This window comes from Megalobrama amblycephala, linkage group LG6, assembly GCF_018812025.1.
Source record: "Megalobrama amblycephala isolate DHTTF-2021 linkage group LG6, ASM1881202v1, whole genome shotgun sequence".
NCBI classification, from domain to species: domain Eukaryota; kingdom Metazoa; phylum Chordata; class Actinopteri; order Cypriniformes; family Xenocyprididae; genus Megalobrama; species Megalobrama amblycephala.
Genome location: NC_063049.1, coordinates 38,043,487 through 38,058,251, shown reverse-complemented (window position 1 = coordinate 38,058,251; position 14,765 = coordinate 38,043,487). Strand labels below are relative to the sequence as shown.

The 14,765-nt window shown below is 40.6% G+C and overlaps 1 protein-coding gene across 4 annotated transcripts in view; it reads left to right on the top strand.

Annotated features, from left to right (window-relative positions):
* Window positions 1-14,765, top strand: part of pde1a (phosphodiesterase 1A, calmodulin-dependent) — a 133,605-nt gene that overhangs the window by 21,272 nt on the left and 97,568 nt on the right. For all 4 annotated transcript variants that reach the window (XM_048194511.1, XM_048194509.1, XM_048194512.1 and 1 more), the window contains exon 2: window positions 8,275-8,407. In XM_048194511.1, the coding sequence (XP_048050468.1) occupies window positions 8,275-8,407 (133 nt within the window). The remainder of the gene's footprint in view (window positions 1-8,274; window positions 8,408-14,765) is intronic.

Here is a 14,765-nt window from a genome sequence, read left to right as displayed (position 1 = left end):
AGGTTGTTCCAAACCTGTATAAATTTCTTTGTTTTGTTGAACACAAAGAAATATATTTTGAAGTATGTGGGAAACTGAACAATTCTGGGGCACCGTTGACTTTCATAGTATTTTTTTCCTACTATGGAAGTCAATGGTGCCCCAAAGCGGCCTGGTTACAAACTTACTTCAAAATATCTTCCTTCGTGTTCAGCAGAACAAAGAAATCTATGTAGGTTTGGAACAACTTGAGGGTGAGTGAATGATGACAATTTTTTATAAATTTTGTGTGATCTATCCCTTTAAATGTTTATCCAACATGCTGGGCAGTTTTATTTAACTCAACTTTTGTTTAAAAATGACTATATGGCTGGCTTTTAATGAACCCAAAATAGGTTGGAAATTAAAAATCAGACACAGACTGTAATTACTAGAGGCAACAATAATAATCAAAAAGTGAGCATTTATTAATGAGCAATTTAATTTTTATTGTTTAATTATTATTCATTAAACTTATTAATACATGTTCATGTATTAAACATATTATTTAATGTTTTTTTTGTTTTGTTTTTTTTTAATAAATGTTTCCAACTGTCACAGACACGTCAGGTTCCACCTCACTGCAGTACCCACGCACTCAATCACCAGCCTTCTAATCACCGCCACCTGCACGTCATTAACTCTGCAATCACCAGCACCATAAAGCCACCACACTCACACACACTCACTGTCCGGTCTCGTTCGCACTACAACATATGTATGCTTACCTTAAGGACTCCCCAAACGACTTACCTACCTGCTCCAGCGATCTCCTTCATCTCCTTCGTCTCCTGGTCTCCCCGTGTGCAAACCTACCTGTGTGTGTGAGTGTCTCCACCGTCTCCCTCCATTGCATCTCTCATCCAGCATCTGCAAGTTTATAAGGACAGTATTATATTCCATTCATCTCTCATAACGCTATATCTGCTTGTTATCACTCTGTGCTCAGCAACTTGTGAATAAACACTTAACTGGATTGCTTCTACTTCAGTCTCCGTGTCTCTGTTGTAACAGAAGACCGGACCATAACAACTTCACAGCATGAGCACCAACAACCCGTTTCAAGAGCTCGTGGACACGCTGCGCCGAGCACTCACACCACAGCTATCGTCATCTTCCTCCAGCAATGCTTCCACTCCAGCACCAACCAGCACCGCTTCCTCACCAGCATTCACCGCCAGTCCCATGGCCAAACCGGCGCCCTACTCTGGATCGGCGGAGGAATGCAGCGGATTCCTTCTCCAATGCGAACTGGTCCTGGAGATGCAGCCGCACTTCTACACCACCGACACGGCTAAAATAGCGTTCATCATCTCGCAATTGCAAGGTAAGGCCCTGCAATGGGCAGACTCTCTGTGGACTCAAAAAGGCCCTGTGGTCAGATCATACTCGGCGTTCGTTTCTCACTTCCGGGAGGTCTTCGGGAAACCTCTGACGGATTCATCGACTGGTGAGAAACTCTACAATCTAAAACAACGTAATCTCTCTGTTAACGAATATGCCTTGCAGTTCCGAGCGCTAGCCGCCACCAGCGGATGGAATGAACAAGCTCTCATCACATCATTCCGTCAGGGGTTGGAACCCAATATGCGGCTGCATCTCGCTGCATACGAGGACTCCATTGGACTTGAACGCTTTATCCAACTCGCCATTCGCGTGGGGTCCCGTATGCAGTCGTGTCTCCTAGAGCACCAGGGCCAGTCAACCATCACCAACCTCCTCCGTCGGTCCGAACCCGTCAGCCCTCCAGAACCAGCCGCTGAACCCATGCAGATTGATCATTCTCGTCTCACCACAAATGAAAGACAAAGAAGGCTGACCCTGAACTAATGCTTGTATTGTGGATCACCGGGGCATGTCATCTCCACATGCCCAACCCGTCCTCCTCGGCCCGTGGTGAGTGCAATTTTTCCCTCTATCCAAAAAATGAAACCACTCACTACTGTTGTAATCCTTACTGCTGCAAACACCTCTGTTCCAGTGGTGGCGCTCCTCGACTCAGGGTCAGCAGGAAACTTCATCTCTGGTGCCCTCTGCCGACAACTCAACCTCAAAGTCTCCCCGTCTCCGACTAGCTATCAAATCCACTCCATCACGGGCAAACCCCTGAGCCGTAAGAACATCCGTCATTATGTGGGACCTCTTCAACTCTGTGTCGGCATCCTGCACTCTGAGAAGGTACATCTGCTGGTTCTGGAGGAATCCACCGCTGACGTGGTTCTAGGGCGCCCGTGGCTAGAACAACACAATCCCACCATCTCTTGGCGCACGGGCGAAGTCCTGAAGTGGGGCGATCACTGCTTTCCCGACTGTTTCCCAGCGCTTCCTGTTCCAAAGTCTCCACTCTCCAAGTCTCTCTCCATGAACGCCACCTCTATCGAAAGCCCTGTCGAGAAACGCTCCGTGGATGTTCCCCCGGACTACGCCCCCTTCAGTGACGTTTTCTGCCCGCAGCGCGCCTCCAAACTTCCTCCACACCGGCCATGGGACTGTGCCATCGATCTGCTACCGGGTGAACCAGTGCCTAGGGGACGCATCTACCCCCTATCACTACCGGAGGAGAAGGCCATGGAGGAATACATCAAAGAGGCACTCGAACAGGGATACATCCGCCCGTCTACTTCCCCTGCTGCTTCAAGCTTCTTTTTCGTGGCAAAGAAGGACGGAGGCTTGAGGCCCTGCATCGACTACCGTGCCCTCAACAAGATCACCGTCAAATTCCGCTACCCACTTCCCCTCGTCCCAGCGGCCCTGGAACATCTCCGCGGTGCCACTGTGTTCACTAAGTTGGACCTCCGCAGCGCGTACAACCTCATCCGGATACGTGAGGGGGACGAGTGGAAGACCGCCTTTGTCACGCCCACCGGACACTACGAATATCTCGTCATGCCGTATGGCCTGGTCAACGCCCCCTCCGTATTCCAGGATTTCATTTACGAGGTGCTCCGGGAGTTTCTCCACAAGTTCGTTCTGGTATATATTGATGACATCCTCATCTACTCCCGGAGCTTGGCCGAACATCGCCACCACGTTGCGGAGGTCCTTCAACGCTTACGGCAGTTTCACCTCTTCCTAAAAGCTGAAAAGTGCTCCTTTCACCAGCCCTCCGTCCAGTTTCTGGGATACATCATTGATCACAGTGGCATCCGGATGGACGAGGGGAAGGTCACCGCTATCCAGTCCTGGCCCACTCCATCAACTATCAAAGAGCTCCAACGATTCCTAGGTTTCTCCAACTTCTACCGCAGATTTATCAAGAATTACAGTACCATTATCAGTCCACTCACCAACTTACTCCGTAACCAGCCCAAGTCTCTGTCCTGGTCCCAACTTGCCACCAACGCCTTCGAGACCCTGAAAAGAGCCTTCACCACCGCTCCCCTCCTCGTCCACCCTAACCCGGATCTACCATTCATCGTGGAAGTGGACGCCTCCACCACCGGAGTGGGAGCGGTCCTTTCACAGCAGCAGGGGACGCCAAGTAGACTCCATCCATGCGCCTTCTTCTCCCGCAAGCTCAACCCGGCGGAGGTCAATTATGACATCGGTGACCGAACTCCTGGCCGTCAAGCTTGCCCTCGAGGAGTGGAGGCATTGGTTGGAGGGGGCTACTCATCCGTTTCAAGTTCTCACTGACCATAAAAACCTTGAATATCTGAAGGCTGCCAAAAGACTCAACCCTCGCCAAGCTCGCTGGGCCATGTTTTTCTCGAGATTCAATTTCTCCATCTCTTACCGCCCTGGTTCTAAGAACACTAAGGCTGACGCTCTGTCTCGTATCCATTCCCCTGAGGAAAAGCCCGAAGAGCCTGAAAAGATCCTGCCGGAGTCTATCTTCGTGAACCCTATCCAGTGGTCTGAAGAAACCATTCCCTCCTCCAATGCCTCCACACGCACTCCGCCGGGTTGCCCCCAAGGCTTGCAATACGTCACACGGGCACGTCGCACTCCACTCCTGCACAATACCCACTCATCACTTGGCACTGGTCACCCGGGGGTCAATGAGACCCTCTCGTTGCTCAAACAACGCTTCTGGTGGCCCAACATGGCCAACGACGTCAGAAGGTACGTGCAGGGCTGCAGGGAGTGCGCCATCTCCAAAAGTCCACGCCATCTTCCCACCGGCAAGCTACTTCCTCTGCCCGTTCCTGAGCGACCCTGGTCACACCTGGGAGTGGACTTCGTCACCGATCTCCCTGAGTCTGACGGTCACACGTGCATCCTGGTGGTGGTAGACCGCTTCTCTAAGTCCTGCCGTTTGATACCCCTGGAGGGTCTACCTACCGCTATGGCCACGGCAGAGATGCTATTCAACCATGTTTTTCGCTATTATGGAATACCTGAAGATATAGGCTCCGACAGAGGACCCCAATTCATTTCCCACGTCTGGAAGGCCTTCTTCTCCCTCCTGGGTGTGACCGTCAGCCTGTCATCTGGATACCATCCTCAGTCGAACGGGCAGACGGAAAGGAAGATCCAGGAGATTGGCCGCTTCCTGCGTACCTTCTGTCACGGCCACCAGAACTCCTGGAACCAGTACCTGGGTTGGGCCGAGTACGCACAGAACTCCCTCCGTCAAGCCACAACTGGACTAACACCCTTCCAGTGCGTACTCGGCTGTTCCGCTGTTCCCCTGGGATGGGGAACCCTCCAACGTCCCTGCAGTCGACTACTGGTTCCGGGAGAGCGAGAGGGTATGGGACTCAGCTCACCACCAACTGCAGAGAGCCCTGCGCAGACGCAAGAGGACAGCCGACCTTCGGCGCTCCGACGCTCCAGTCTATCAACCGGGGCAGAAGGTCTGGCTGTCCACCAGGGACATCAGGATGCGTCTGCCCTGCAAGAAGCTGAGTCCCCGCTTCATTGGCCCGTTCACCATCCTTCGGCAGATCAACCCCGTCACTTACCGTCTCCAACTCCCTGCACAGTATAGTAGAATTCATCCTACTTTCCACGTTTCTCTGCTAAAACCTCACCACCCTTCTGTTGTTCCCTCCACAGAACCTGACGTGGCAGCCGCCGAGCCCCCCCTTCCACTCATCCTGGAGGACGGCACAGCTTACGTGGTTCATGAGATCCTGGATTCCCGGCGCCGTGGTGGTCAGCTCGAATACCTCGTTGACTGGGAAGGTTATGGCCCCGAGGAACGCTCATGGGTGCCCAAGAATGATATCCTTGATCCTATCCTATTACAGAACTTCCACGCCAATCACCCGGACAGACCTGCCCCACGACCTAGAGGACGACCACCACGGCGTCGAGGTCCGCGGCCCTCAGGAGCGGGCCGTGGGAGGGGGGGTACTGTCACAGACACGTCAGGTTCCACCTCACTGCAGTACCCACGCACTCAATCACCAGCCTTCTAATCACCGCCACCTGCACGTCATTAACTCTGCAATCACCAGCACCATAAAGCCACCACACTCACACACACTCACTGTCCGGTCTCGTTCGCACTACAACATATGTATGCTTACCTTAAGGACTCCCCAAACGACTTACCTACCTGCTCCAGCGATCTCCTTCATCTCCTTCGTCTCCTGGTCTCCCCGTGTGCAAACCTACCTGTGTGTGTGAGTGTCTCCATCGTCTCCCTCCATTGCATCTCTCATCCAGCATCTGCAAGTTTATAAGGACAGTATTATATTCCATTCATCTCTCATAACGCTATATCTGCTTGTTATCACTCTGTGCTCAGCAACTTGTGAATAAACACTTAACTGGATTGCTTCTACTTCAGTCTCCGTGTCTCTGTTGTAACACCAACATACTTTGGGTTCATTTTAGGCAAGCAATACAGTCATTTTTAAACAATAGTTGAGTTAAATAAAACTACCCCGAAGATTGAGCAAATGTTTAACCCAACCGCTGGGATAAAACAACCATTTTCAACCCAACTTGGGTTGTTTTTAACCCAGCATTTTTAGAGTGCAGGATATTATGATAATTTATTGATCACAACAAAAAATATCCTTCACTATATTTATAAAAAGCATTTCGATTGATTAAATTATTTTTTGTTAATAGAGGAACATTTAATTAGGCTTTGTGGTTAGCAAAAACTAAAACTAAAGTCATGTTCTAAAGAAGTAATATAAATATATTATTATTGTACATATTAAAATAAAAATTAAATATGCATAATAATATAAATATAATTGGGACAAATAATAGAAATTTTTTTTTTACCAAGAATAATTTTACAGGGAAAATCAGTGGTATTTTAAAAATGATATAGCAGGCTATATATATACACAATGATAGTAATACAAAAAAATTTGATTCTGAAATTTTGATGCATTTTTGGTACTCATGAGGTTTTTTGAAAATGTAAAAATCCAGAAAGTTTTCTGTGAGGGTTGTGTTTTAGGGGTAAGGTTATGGTTAGGGGATAGAATATACAGTTTGTACAGCATAAAAATCATGTCTATGGAAAGTCCCCATAAAACCACATGCAAAAGTGATGCAATGGTTTAGAGAATTTGTTCCTCAGCTGTGTTTGTACTGATGGCGAAAAGGAAAGGTACTGCACAATGAAACAAAGTTTAGCTGAATTAATTTCTCCTATCTGGAGCTTCAGGCACACTGAATCTTGAGAGAGTGTCTGAAATAATTTTCTGGGAGATTAATGAAGTCCACATCGAAATGCCAGTGGAGGGTAATAATTAGAAACTTCAGCATGACAATTATGCATTCTAATTCTAATAGAATGTCAAATCGTCATATTTCTCCACCGGCAATGAGGAAACGAGCAGAAGTCTTGTTGGAGAGCTTTTAAATACCTTCTGATCACGGTTTGAATTATTGCCTTTAATTTTAACTTCTCACACAAGCTGTGTGAGTTGATGAGCTAAAAACTAATTTGGTGAAGGTACTTTCAAGAAAAACTGAGCAGAGTTATCACGGTACCGAAATTTCAATAATACTAGTGAAATTCAATAATTCCTTTTATTTTAAATGTTAAATATTAATATAAACATTAACAAAATGAATTTATTGCATGGAGCAAGTGTTTATCATTTAAATAAACATTCCTTTATGACAGTTTTACACCGCAGCATTTTTACAGTCTTTTACTGTTAAAATCACGGTCATTTATTACAGTGTATAGTTCACAGTATTAGTCGAGAAATTTTTTTCCCTTGAGAAACTTTTCCATGTACTGTACCTGATATATATATCCAAATTAATCAATATCGAATTGAATCGCAAGCTTGTGAATTGAAATTGAATCGAATCGTAAAATTTGTGTCAGTATCCAGACCTAGAAGTATGCAATTTCTGATGCAGCCATTCACTTGATTCGTTCCTGAATGAATAATTTTTAAAGGATATAAAATAAAGAACAAAGACCATTAATATAAAAGTACAATAAAAAAATCAAATATATTATATTATATTATATTATTTTAAAAAAAGTATCAGTACGCGCCAATACAGCCGATACTGTTAAAGGATTAGTTCACTTCAGAATTGAAATTTCCTGATAATTTACCATGTCATCCAAGATGTTTATGTCTTTCTTTCTTCAGTCGAAAAGAAATTGTTTTTTGAGGAAAACATTCCAGGATTTTTCTCCACATAGTGGACTTCAGCGGCTACCAATGGGTTCTATACGCTCTCAGCTGAGGAATAAGGGTGTTATCTAGCGAAACAATCGTCATTTTCTAAAAAAAAAAAAAAAAAAATTATAGATTTTATAACCACAAATCCTCATCTTGCACTGCTCTGCAATGTGCCATGCATTACGAAATCACGTTGGAAATACGTGGTCATACGTGACGTAGGCGGAAGTACTGATCAGTGTCTAAAGAGCGAACGTGCAAAGAATAAGTCAAACGCCCTTTACAAAAAAAGGTAGGAGGAGAAAATAAGATTGAGTTTTTCGTCCTACCATGGTACTTCCGCCTACGTCACGCGTGACCTTTCCAACATGATTACGTAATGCATAATGAAGTCTACAATATGGAGAAAAATACTGAAATGTTTTCCTAATTTCTTTTCGACTGAAGAAAGAAAGCCATTAACATCTTGGATGACATAGGGGTGAGTAAATTATCATGAAATTTTCATTCTGAATTGAACTAACCCTTTAAAAGACTGGTATCTTTTTGCATTTAAAAGTACTAAAAGTACATTCAACATCTCTATAACTAATATTGTCTGTAAGTGTGTTCATGAACATGGAAATGATTAATGTTTTACGTCAGTCTTCTGCTATGCAAGTAATCTAGAACATACTGTGTCTCCCTGCAGGTGACTCTGTGCACTCTATGATTGCGATGCAGCCTGGCTCTCAGGCCCTCAGGCACAGGTGGGGCTCAGTGAGGGGTCAAAGCCGAGGACTGGCTGGAAGGGACGTGCCTGTGGCCAAAGATCCCAGAATTAGGTAAGAGTCCCCTGAAGTGACCAACTGCCACCAGAAGTACATCGCTTGTGTGTTCCCTTACTACCTCACGCTCAAACTGCCATGCCAACTCATCTTTACGCTTTTTGTGAGGACACCATATGTTACCTTTGGACAAGTGAATACTCACTTAAGAAAACTTACACAGTTACATGGAACTTATAGATGCAATATTGTTATCTGCACAGAAATGACATGCTTCATCTTGAATGCTATACGGATTACAGCATGTCATATTACCCAGAACAGTAATTACATCTTGAGACTTATTGCGTTTTTATGGATTGTGGGCGTTTGATGTGTACAGAGCCACAGTTTCTCCATGGTGAAACATTTCAGGTCGCCATAGCAACTCAGAAGACCTCTTAACACCTGACGGATGCGCAGAATGTTGACATTCGTCAGGATTTTGTCAGTCTCTGAAAATGCACACATAGGGTTTAAAATCTGACCACCTACTGGGGGCAATATGGTGATTGGACTGAAGCCTCAAGCCATGAGGAAATCCTTATTTATTAATCAGTATGCTATTATAAGGCAAAATAGTTTTTGTGTGAACCTTTATAGAGTTAGTTCACCCAAAAATGAAATTTCTGTCATTAATTACTCACCCTCATGTCGTTCCAAACACGTAAGACCTTCGTTCATCTTCAGAACTCAAATTAAGATATTTTGATGAAATCCGAGAGGCTTTTTTATCCTCCGTTGATAGCAACGAAATTGCCACATTCAGTGTACAGAAATGTAGTAAAGACATCGTTAAAATAGTCAACGTGACTACAGTGGTTCAACCTTAATTTTCTGAAGTGACTTTATGCAACTACTTTGTCTCCCCGATGTCATTCTGCTACACTATTTTCTTTGCAGCGCTTCCAGGTTCTACGTCCAAACGCCAGCTCAGTATTGGCTGACGCTGTTCACGTGAGCAGCACGAGGCATGCGTGTGATGTTGACGCAAGAGCCAGCCAACAATGAGCCGGTGTTCGGACGTAAACATGGAAATGCAGCACTGCGCCAACTGCTTAACAGACTGACAGGGAAGAGGAAAAATTGTTGAATAAAGTCGTTTTTTTTTTTTTTTGGTTTTCTCGTTGCTTCATAAAGGTTGAACCACTGTAGTCACTTTGACTATTTTAATGATGTTTTTACTGCTTTTCTGGACATTGAATGTGGTAATTCCATTGCTTTCAATTGAGGATAAAAAAAACCTCTCAGATTTCATCAAAAATATCTTAATTTGTGTTCCGAAGATAAATGAAGGTCTTACGGGTTTGGAACGACATGAAGGTGAGTAATTAATGACAGAAATTTCATTTTTGGGTAAACTAACCCTTTAATGGAAATTTGCAAGCATGGAAATTTCTGAAGAAATGTTCAGACGTTTGAGGTCAGTAAGTTTCTTATTTTAACCAAGGCTGTATTTATTTGATCAGAAATACAGGAAAAAAGGTAATATTATGAAATATGATTACAAATTAAAATAACTGTTTTCTATTTTCATATACTTAACATGCCCGTAGGCAGGGGGGGTTCGGGTGGTTCGAACGAACCCCCCCTCTCACTGCCAAAGGTCCAGATTTAAGTCGTTTTTTTTTTTTTTTTTGTCATCATATTTTTTAATCAATGCTTGTGACAAATATTCTGGGTTGCTGTTTCAAATTAATACGTTAGCCTACATTTGTAGCTGGACGTGTGTGTGTGCCGCGCGTGCAGTTCAGAGAGTTCTCGCAATACACTTTTCAAAGCAATGGTGAAGAAGCATCGCCTCTGAATGATGGGGGGGGGTATATATATATATATATATATATATATATATATATATATATATATATATATATATATATACACACATAGGCTACATACAGTGTTTCCCATACATTAACTATCATGTGGCCGCCCGCCACATTCTAATTTGTCCAGCCAGTCTCAAAATGAAACGGAAATTAGGTCGCAATATATTACCATCTGATTGCGCTCTTTTATATGGCAAAAGTGGGAATCATAGAGCAAAATAAGTAGACTAGAAGCAATTAAGTTTTCGTGCACTATATTCAAAGTCATCTGAAGCCATTCCATAGCTTCATGTGCGACAGAAGGATATGTAACTTACATCGTTAAGTTCACGGTCAGAAACTCGTCTCCCTCTGCTACAGCTGTCAATCATTCAGCACTCAAACAGCGCGTCAGCACGGTAAAACTCTCCAATATGATATATTCCCATTATAATACTTGATATGTAGATAAAGGGCTGTGGATTTACATAAAATGACTTTATCTTGCTGGAGTTTATTGTTGTTTCTGAACGATGTCATCATATTGGCTACAGGATGTCTGTTAGATCGTACAACACAAGGACTATGAATTGGCGTCACATGCGCAATAACTGGAATTTTAAAAAGTGAGAAGAAACATATGATTAATAAACTGTTAGATACAGTCAGATATACACAGGGATTCTCTTTGTGCCGTGAACTTTTCAATGCGCAGCGTAACTGCGCGCTCTGACTCGATACTGCTTCAAGCGCATCATTCTGCTCCTGGGATGCGCATTAGCGTTTTTTTGTTTGTTTGTTTTTTGGTTTTTTTTTGCTGCTGTTTTGAAGCGTTTCATATTATCATTGTTTTGCACACTGAAAGATTATTAATAGCCTACTTTGTTCTGTCGTATCTATCATATCTTGTTGCCCCATTAAAAAGCTGCACAATAGGCTACATTTAAAATAAGCGCCTTTTAATCTTACAATAATATACATATAATTATTTACATATAAATCTAATATAAATCGTTTTTTTTCCATTTCATAAGAATACAAATAGTCATTTTAAACTTTTTATTAACATTTGGATTTATAAAATTACTGTGCAAAGTTTTTTTTTTTTTTTTTTCTTTCCCAAGAATTATGCTAGAATACTTTTTGCTGCTGAATTATATACTCACCTAGTTTACTTATTTATTTATTGGTCAGCTTATGATTATATATTTTTATTCATTTGTTATTTTTATCTATAATGAAGTGGTGTGTTTGCATTCTGGATTGGTTAACAAATCAAAGAGTGACCATTAGCTCCACAAATACAGATACAGGATCCCACTAATAAATTATTGCCCTACCATCACCAATAAATAACTTACTTTTATAGCACAAAATTGTTTACAAGAGAACACATTTTTTCATTGATCTAGTCACTTAATTTTGCTCTCAGAATGCACCAGATTTATGCATGTAAATTTAAAATATACAAAATTTTCCTCCGGGGGGGCATGCCCCCGGACCTCCCTAGAGGAACCCATGTGCGCCCACCACAGTCTCACAAAATCCTGTGGGAAACACTGTGTATACAGAGAATCAAGAAATGATGATGAGAAGAATTATTATTAATATTTCAGTAAAGTTCATTAAATCTATTCTGTTGTTACTGTGGTCTTTAAACGTATGAACTGTGTATGGACTGACAAAGGTGGTACATGAGGAAGCAATTTGACAACAATACAGTAAATATATTTTAGGTGCATCAAAAAGCGCGCTCGTTAAGATACCAGCAGACAAGCTAATCCAGCACAAATTAGTGCATAAAAGGTCACCAAAATTAAGTATTTGAACCTTGTAATTAAATACAAAAGGAGGAGAAAAACTGCAAAAAGGTCCACTTTTTGAAAAAAAGAACCCCCCCTTTCAATAGGCTGGCTACGGACCTGCTTAAATGTAATTTATTCCTGTAATGCAAAGCTGAACTTTCAGTAGCCATTACTCCAGTCTTCAGTGTCACATGATCCTTAACAGAAATTATTCTAACGGAGTGTGATGACACGTTTCCACAGTTATCAACATCACAAATCTTGTAAAGATTTTTATATTTTAATTTTTAACATTTTTATACACATTTATAACACTATACTTTGTGTTATATTACCTTGGCAGTAAATGACAAAAAAACTAATTATTACAATGGTTACTTTCTAATACAACGGCTGATGGAGTGACTTTGGCTTCTTTCTCTCTTCTGACCAATGTAATCAATCACTCTATAATTTTTCCCCTCTTTTAGAAAGGAGTTGAATTTTTCTTTTGCTATTACAGCAAATGCAAATACAAAAATTATATTTGCTATAGAAGTTTACCCAAATACGATGACTTCCACTTCGGAGAATCCCAGAAATGTCCAACAAAATATGCTGATTTGGTGTTCAAGAAACATCTTTGTATTATTATCATATTTGTATTATTATCACTGTCGAAAAAAAAAAAAAAAAAAAAAAAAAAAAAAATTATATATATATATATATATATATATATATATATATATATATATATATATATATATATATATATATATATACACTAAAAAAAAAGTATCATAGTTTCCACAAAAATATTAATGTGTATGTATATATATATATATATATATATATATATATATATATATATTTGATGAATAGGAACAGCAGAACCTCATTTAATTGAAATAGAAATCTGTATATATGAAATAGAATATGATAGCATAAATGATTTTACTGTCACTTTTATCAATTTAATGCATCCTTGCTGAATAAAAGTATTAATTCTGTAATTTTTTTTTTTTTTTTTTACTAACCCTAAACTTTTGCATGGTAATGTATGTATTTGTATTTAATCTAAAAATCTGCCGTTAATCTCATACTTGTAGAAAAGGAGGAATCATGAAATTAGTCTAATGACACACTCTTTATGATAATTTAATGACCAAGTAAAAAGAATATTAAAATCATATTGGTTATTTTTTTATTTATTAATTTATAGTAAGCAAAATCATAGTAAAACATTGTGAATATTCAATAAATCGCCTTATCCTACTCTGTAATGTGTCTATAATAATAATAATAATAATAACTAAAACTTGCACTCAACCTTAGATTCTTAGGATTTGTTCATCTCTTCTTTGACAGTTTTTTTCATGTATACCAAATGATTTCAGAGAAGGCCTTTACCCAATTGCTGATGCGGGACACAGGACCAGCTCAAAGTCACGGTCCTCATCTCGTTAGAACATTAATCATGCAGCGAGGTGAAAACTGGCCCGAGCTCAAGTGTGAACCGCCTCTGTTTGCATGTTTCTATCTGCCTATAGAGAAAATCTCTGTATGAGTCACTGAAATGACTTAAATTACCATTGCAAATGCGAGAGCTTAAAAATCACAATAATAGGCGACGTTAAGCACTCCAGAAGCAAAGGACAGATACATTCATAAACCGTTTTCATAATAGTGGATATAACAGCCCAAGAAAGAGAATCCTGTTCAATGTGCCTACACAGATAATTGAATTGTCTATTAGGGAAATGGCTGGAAGCAATGACACATCATTACAGACATTAGTGTTACTGATCTTCCAGGCTTTGCAAGAATTCAAGTTTTGTGTTCAGACAGAAACAGAGAAATAGAGAGGATGGGTAAAGAGTTGCTCTTCCGCTTTGTTCGTGGTCTGTCTAAAGTCAGACTGCTGTGTTACTGGCAGAATCACATTACAACCATGCTAATTAAAGTCAGTACAGGCTAAATTAGCCGAGCTGCGCTTGAGTGGCCTCAGAACTGACCGTTCCCCTGTGCACTGGATAACCTCACAACACGCTACTGCTAATATAGGACAAATTGAGAGGTTGTGAAAGACTATCCTAAATTACCCATGCTGCATTAGGTCCCTGCACATTGTGGTGTGTGCATGACCTAATGGTCTGCATGACATCATCCATTCGGGTGACATCATTATAGTTTGTGATTCCTCTTGGTTAGACTGAACAAATGTTCCGATAATTCCTAAAAAAAAATAAATAAATAAATAAATAATAATAATAATAAAAAAAAATATATATATATTTATATATATATATATATATATATATATATATATATATATATATATATATATATATAATAAAAAATATGAATATTATTTTAATTAATTAATTAATTAATTAATTAATTTATTTTTATGTATATAATATAATTAGAAATTAAGTTTAACTTCCATTTCTTTATAATTATTTGTGAAATTTACTAGCAGTTTCTGAGTAAAATCTTAAGTTTCATAGTAAAATATCCTATAAATCTTAATTTTTAAACCATAATTATTTATAAGTATTATATTTTATGTGATTATACTTATTTTAAATAATTATATATATTTTTTTACAATCATATAACGGATGAGGACATGAAATTGGTGGGTAGATGCACTCTTGTGGACGTTTGACGTAAGTGAGACAAGATGGCCATTTGACAATTCACAAAGCCAATTCATGTGTATCTGGTTTTTTTTTTTTTTTTTGATCAGTAGTTCAGAAGTTTAGTGTGTCATTTGGAAGA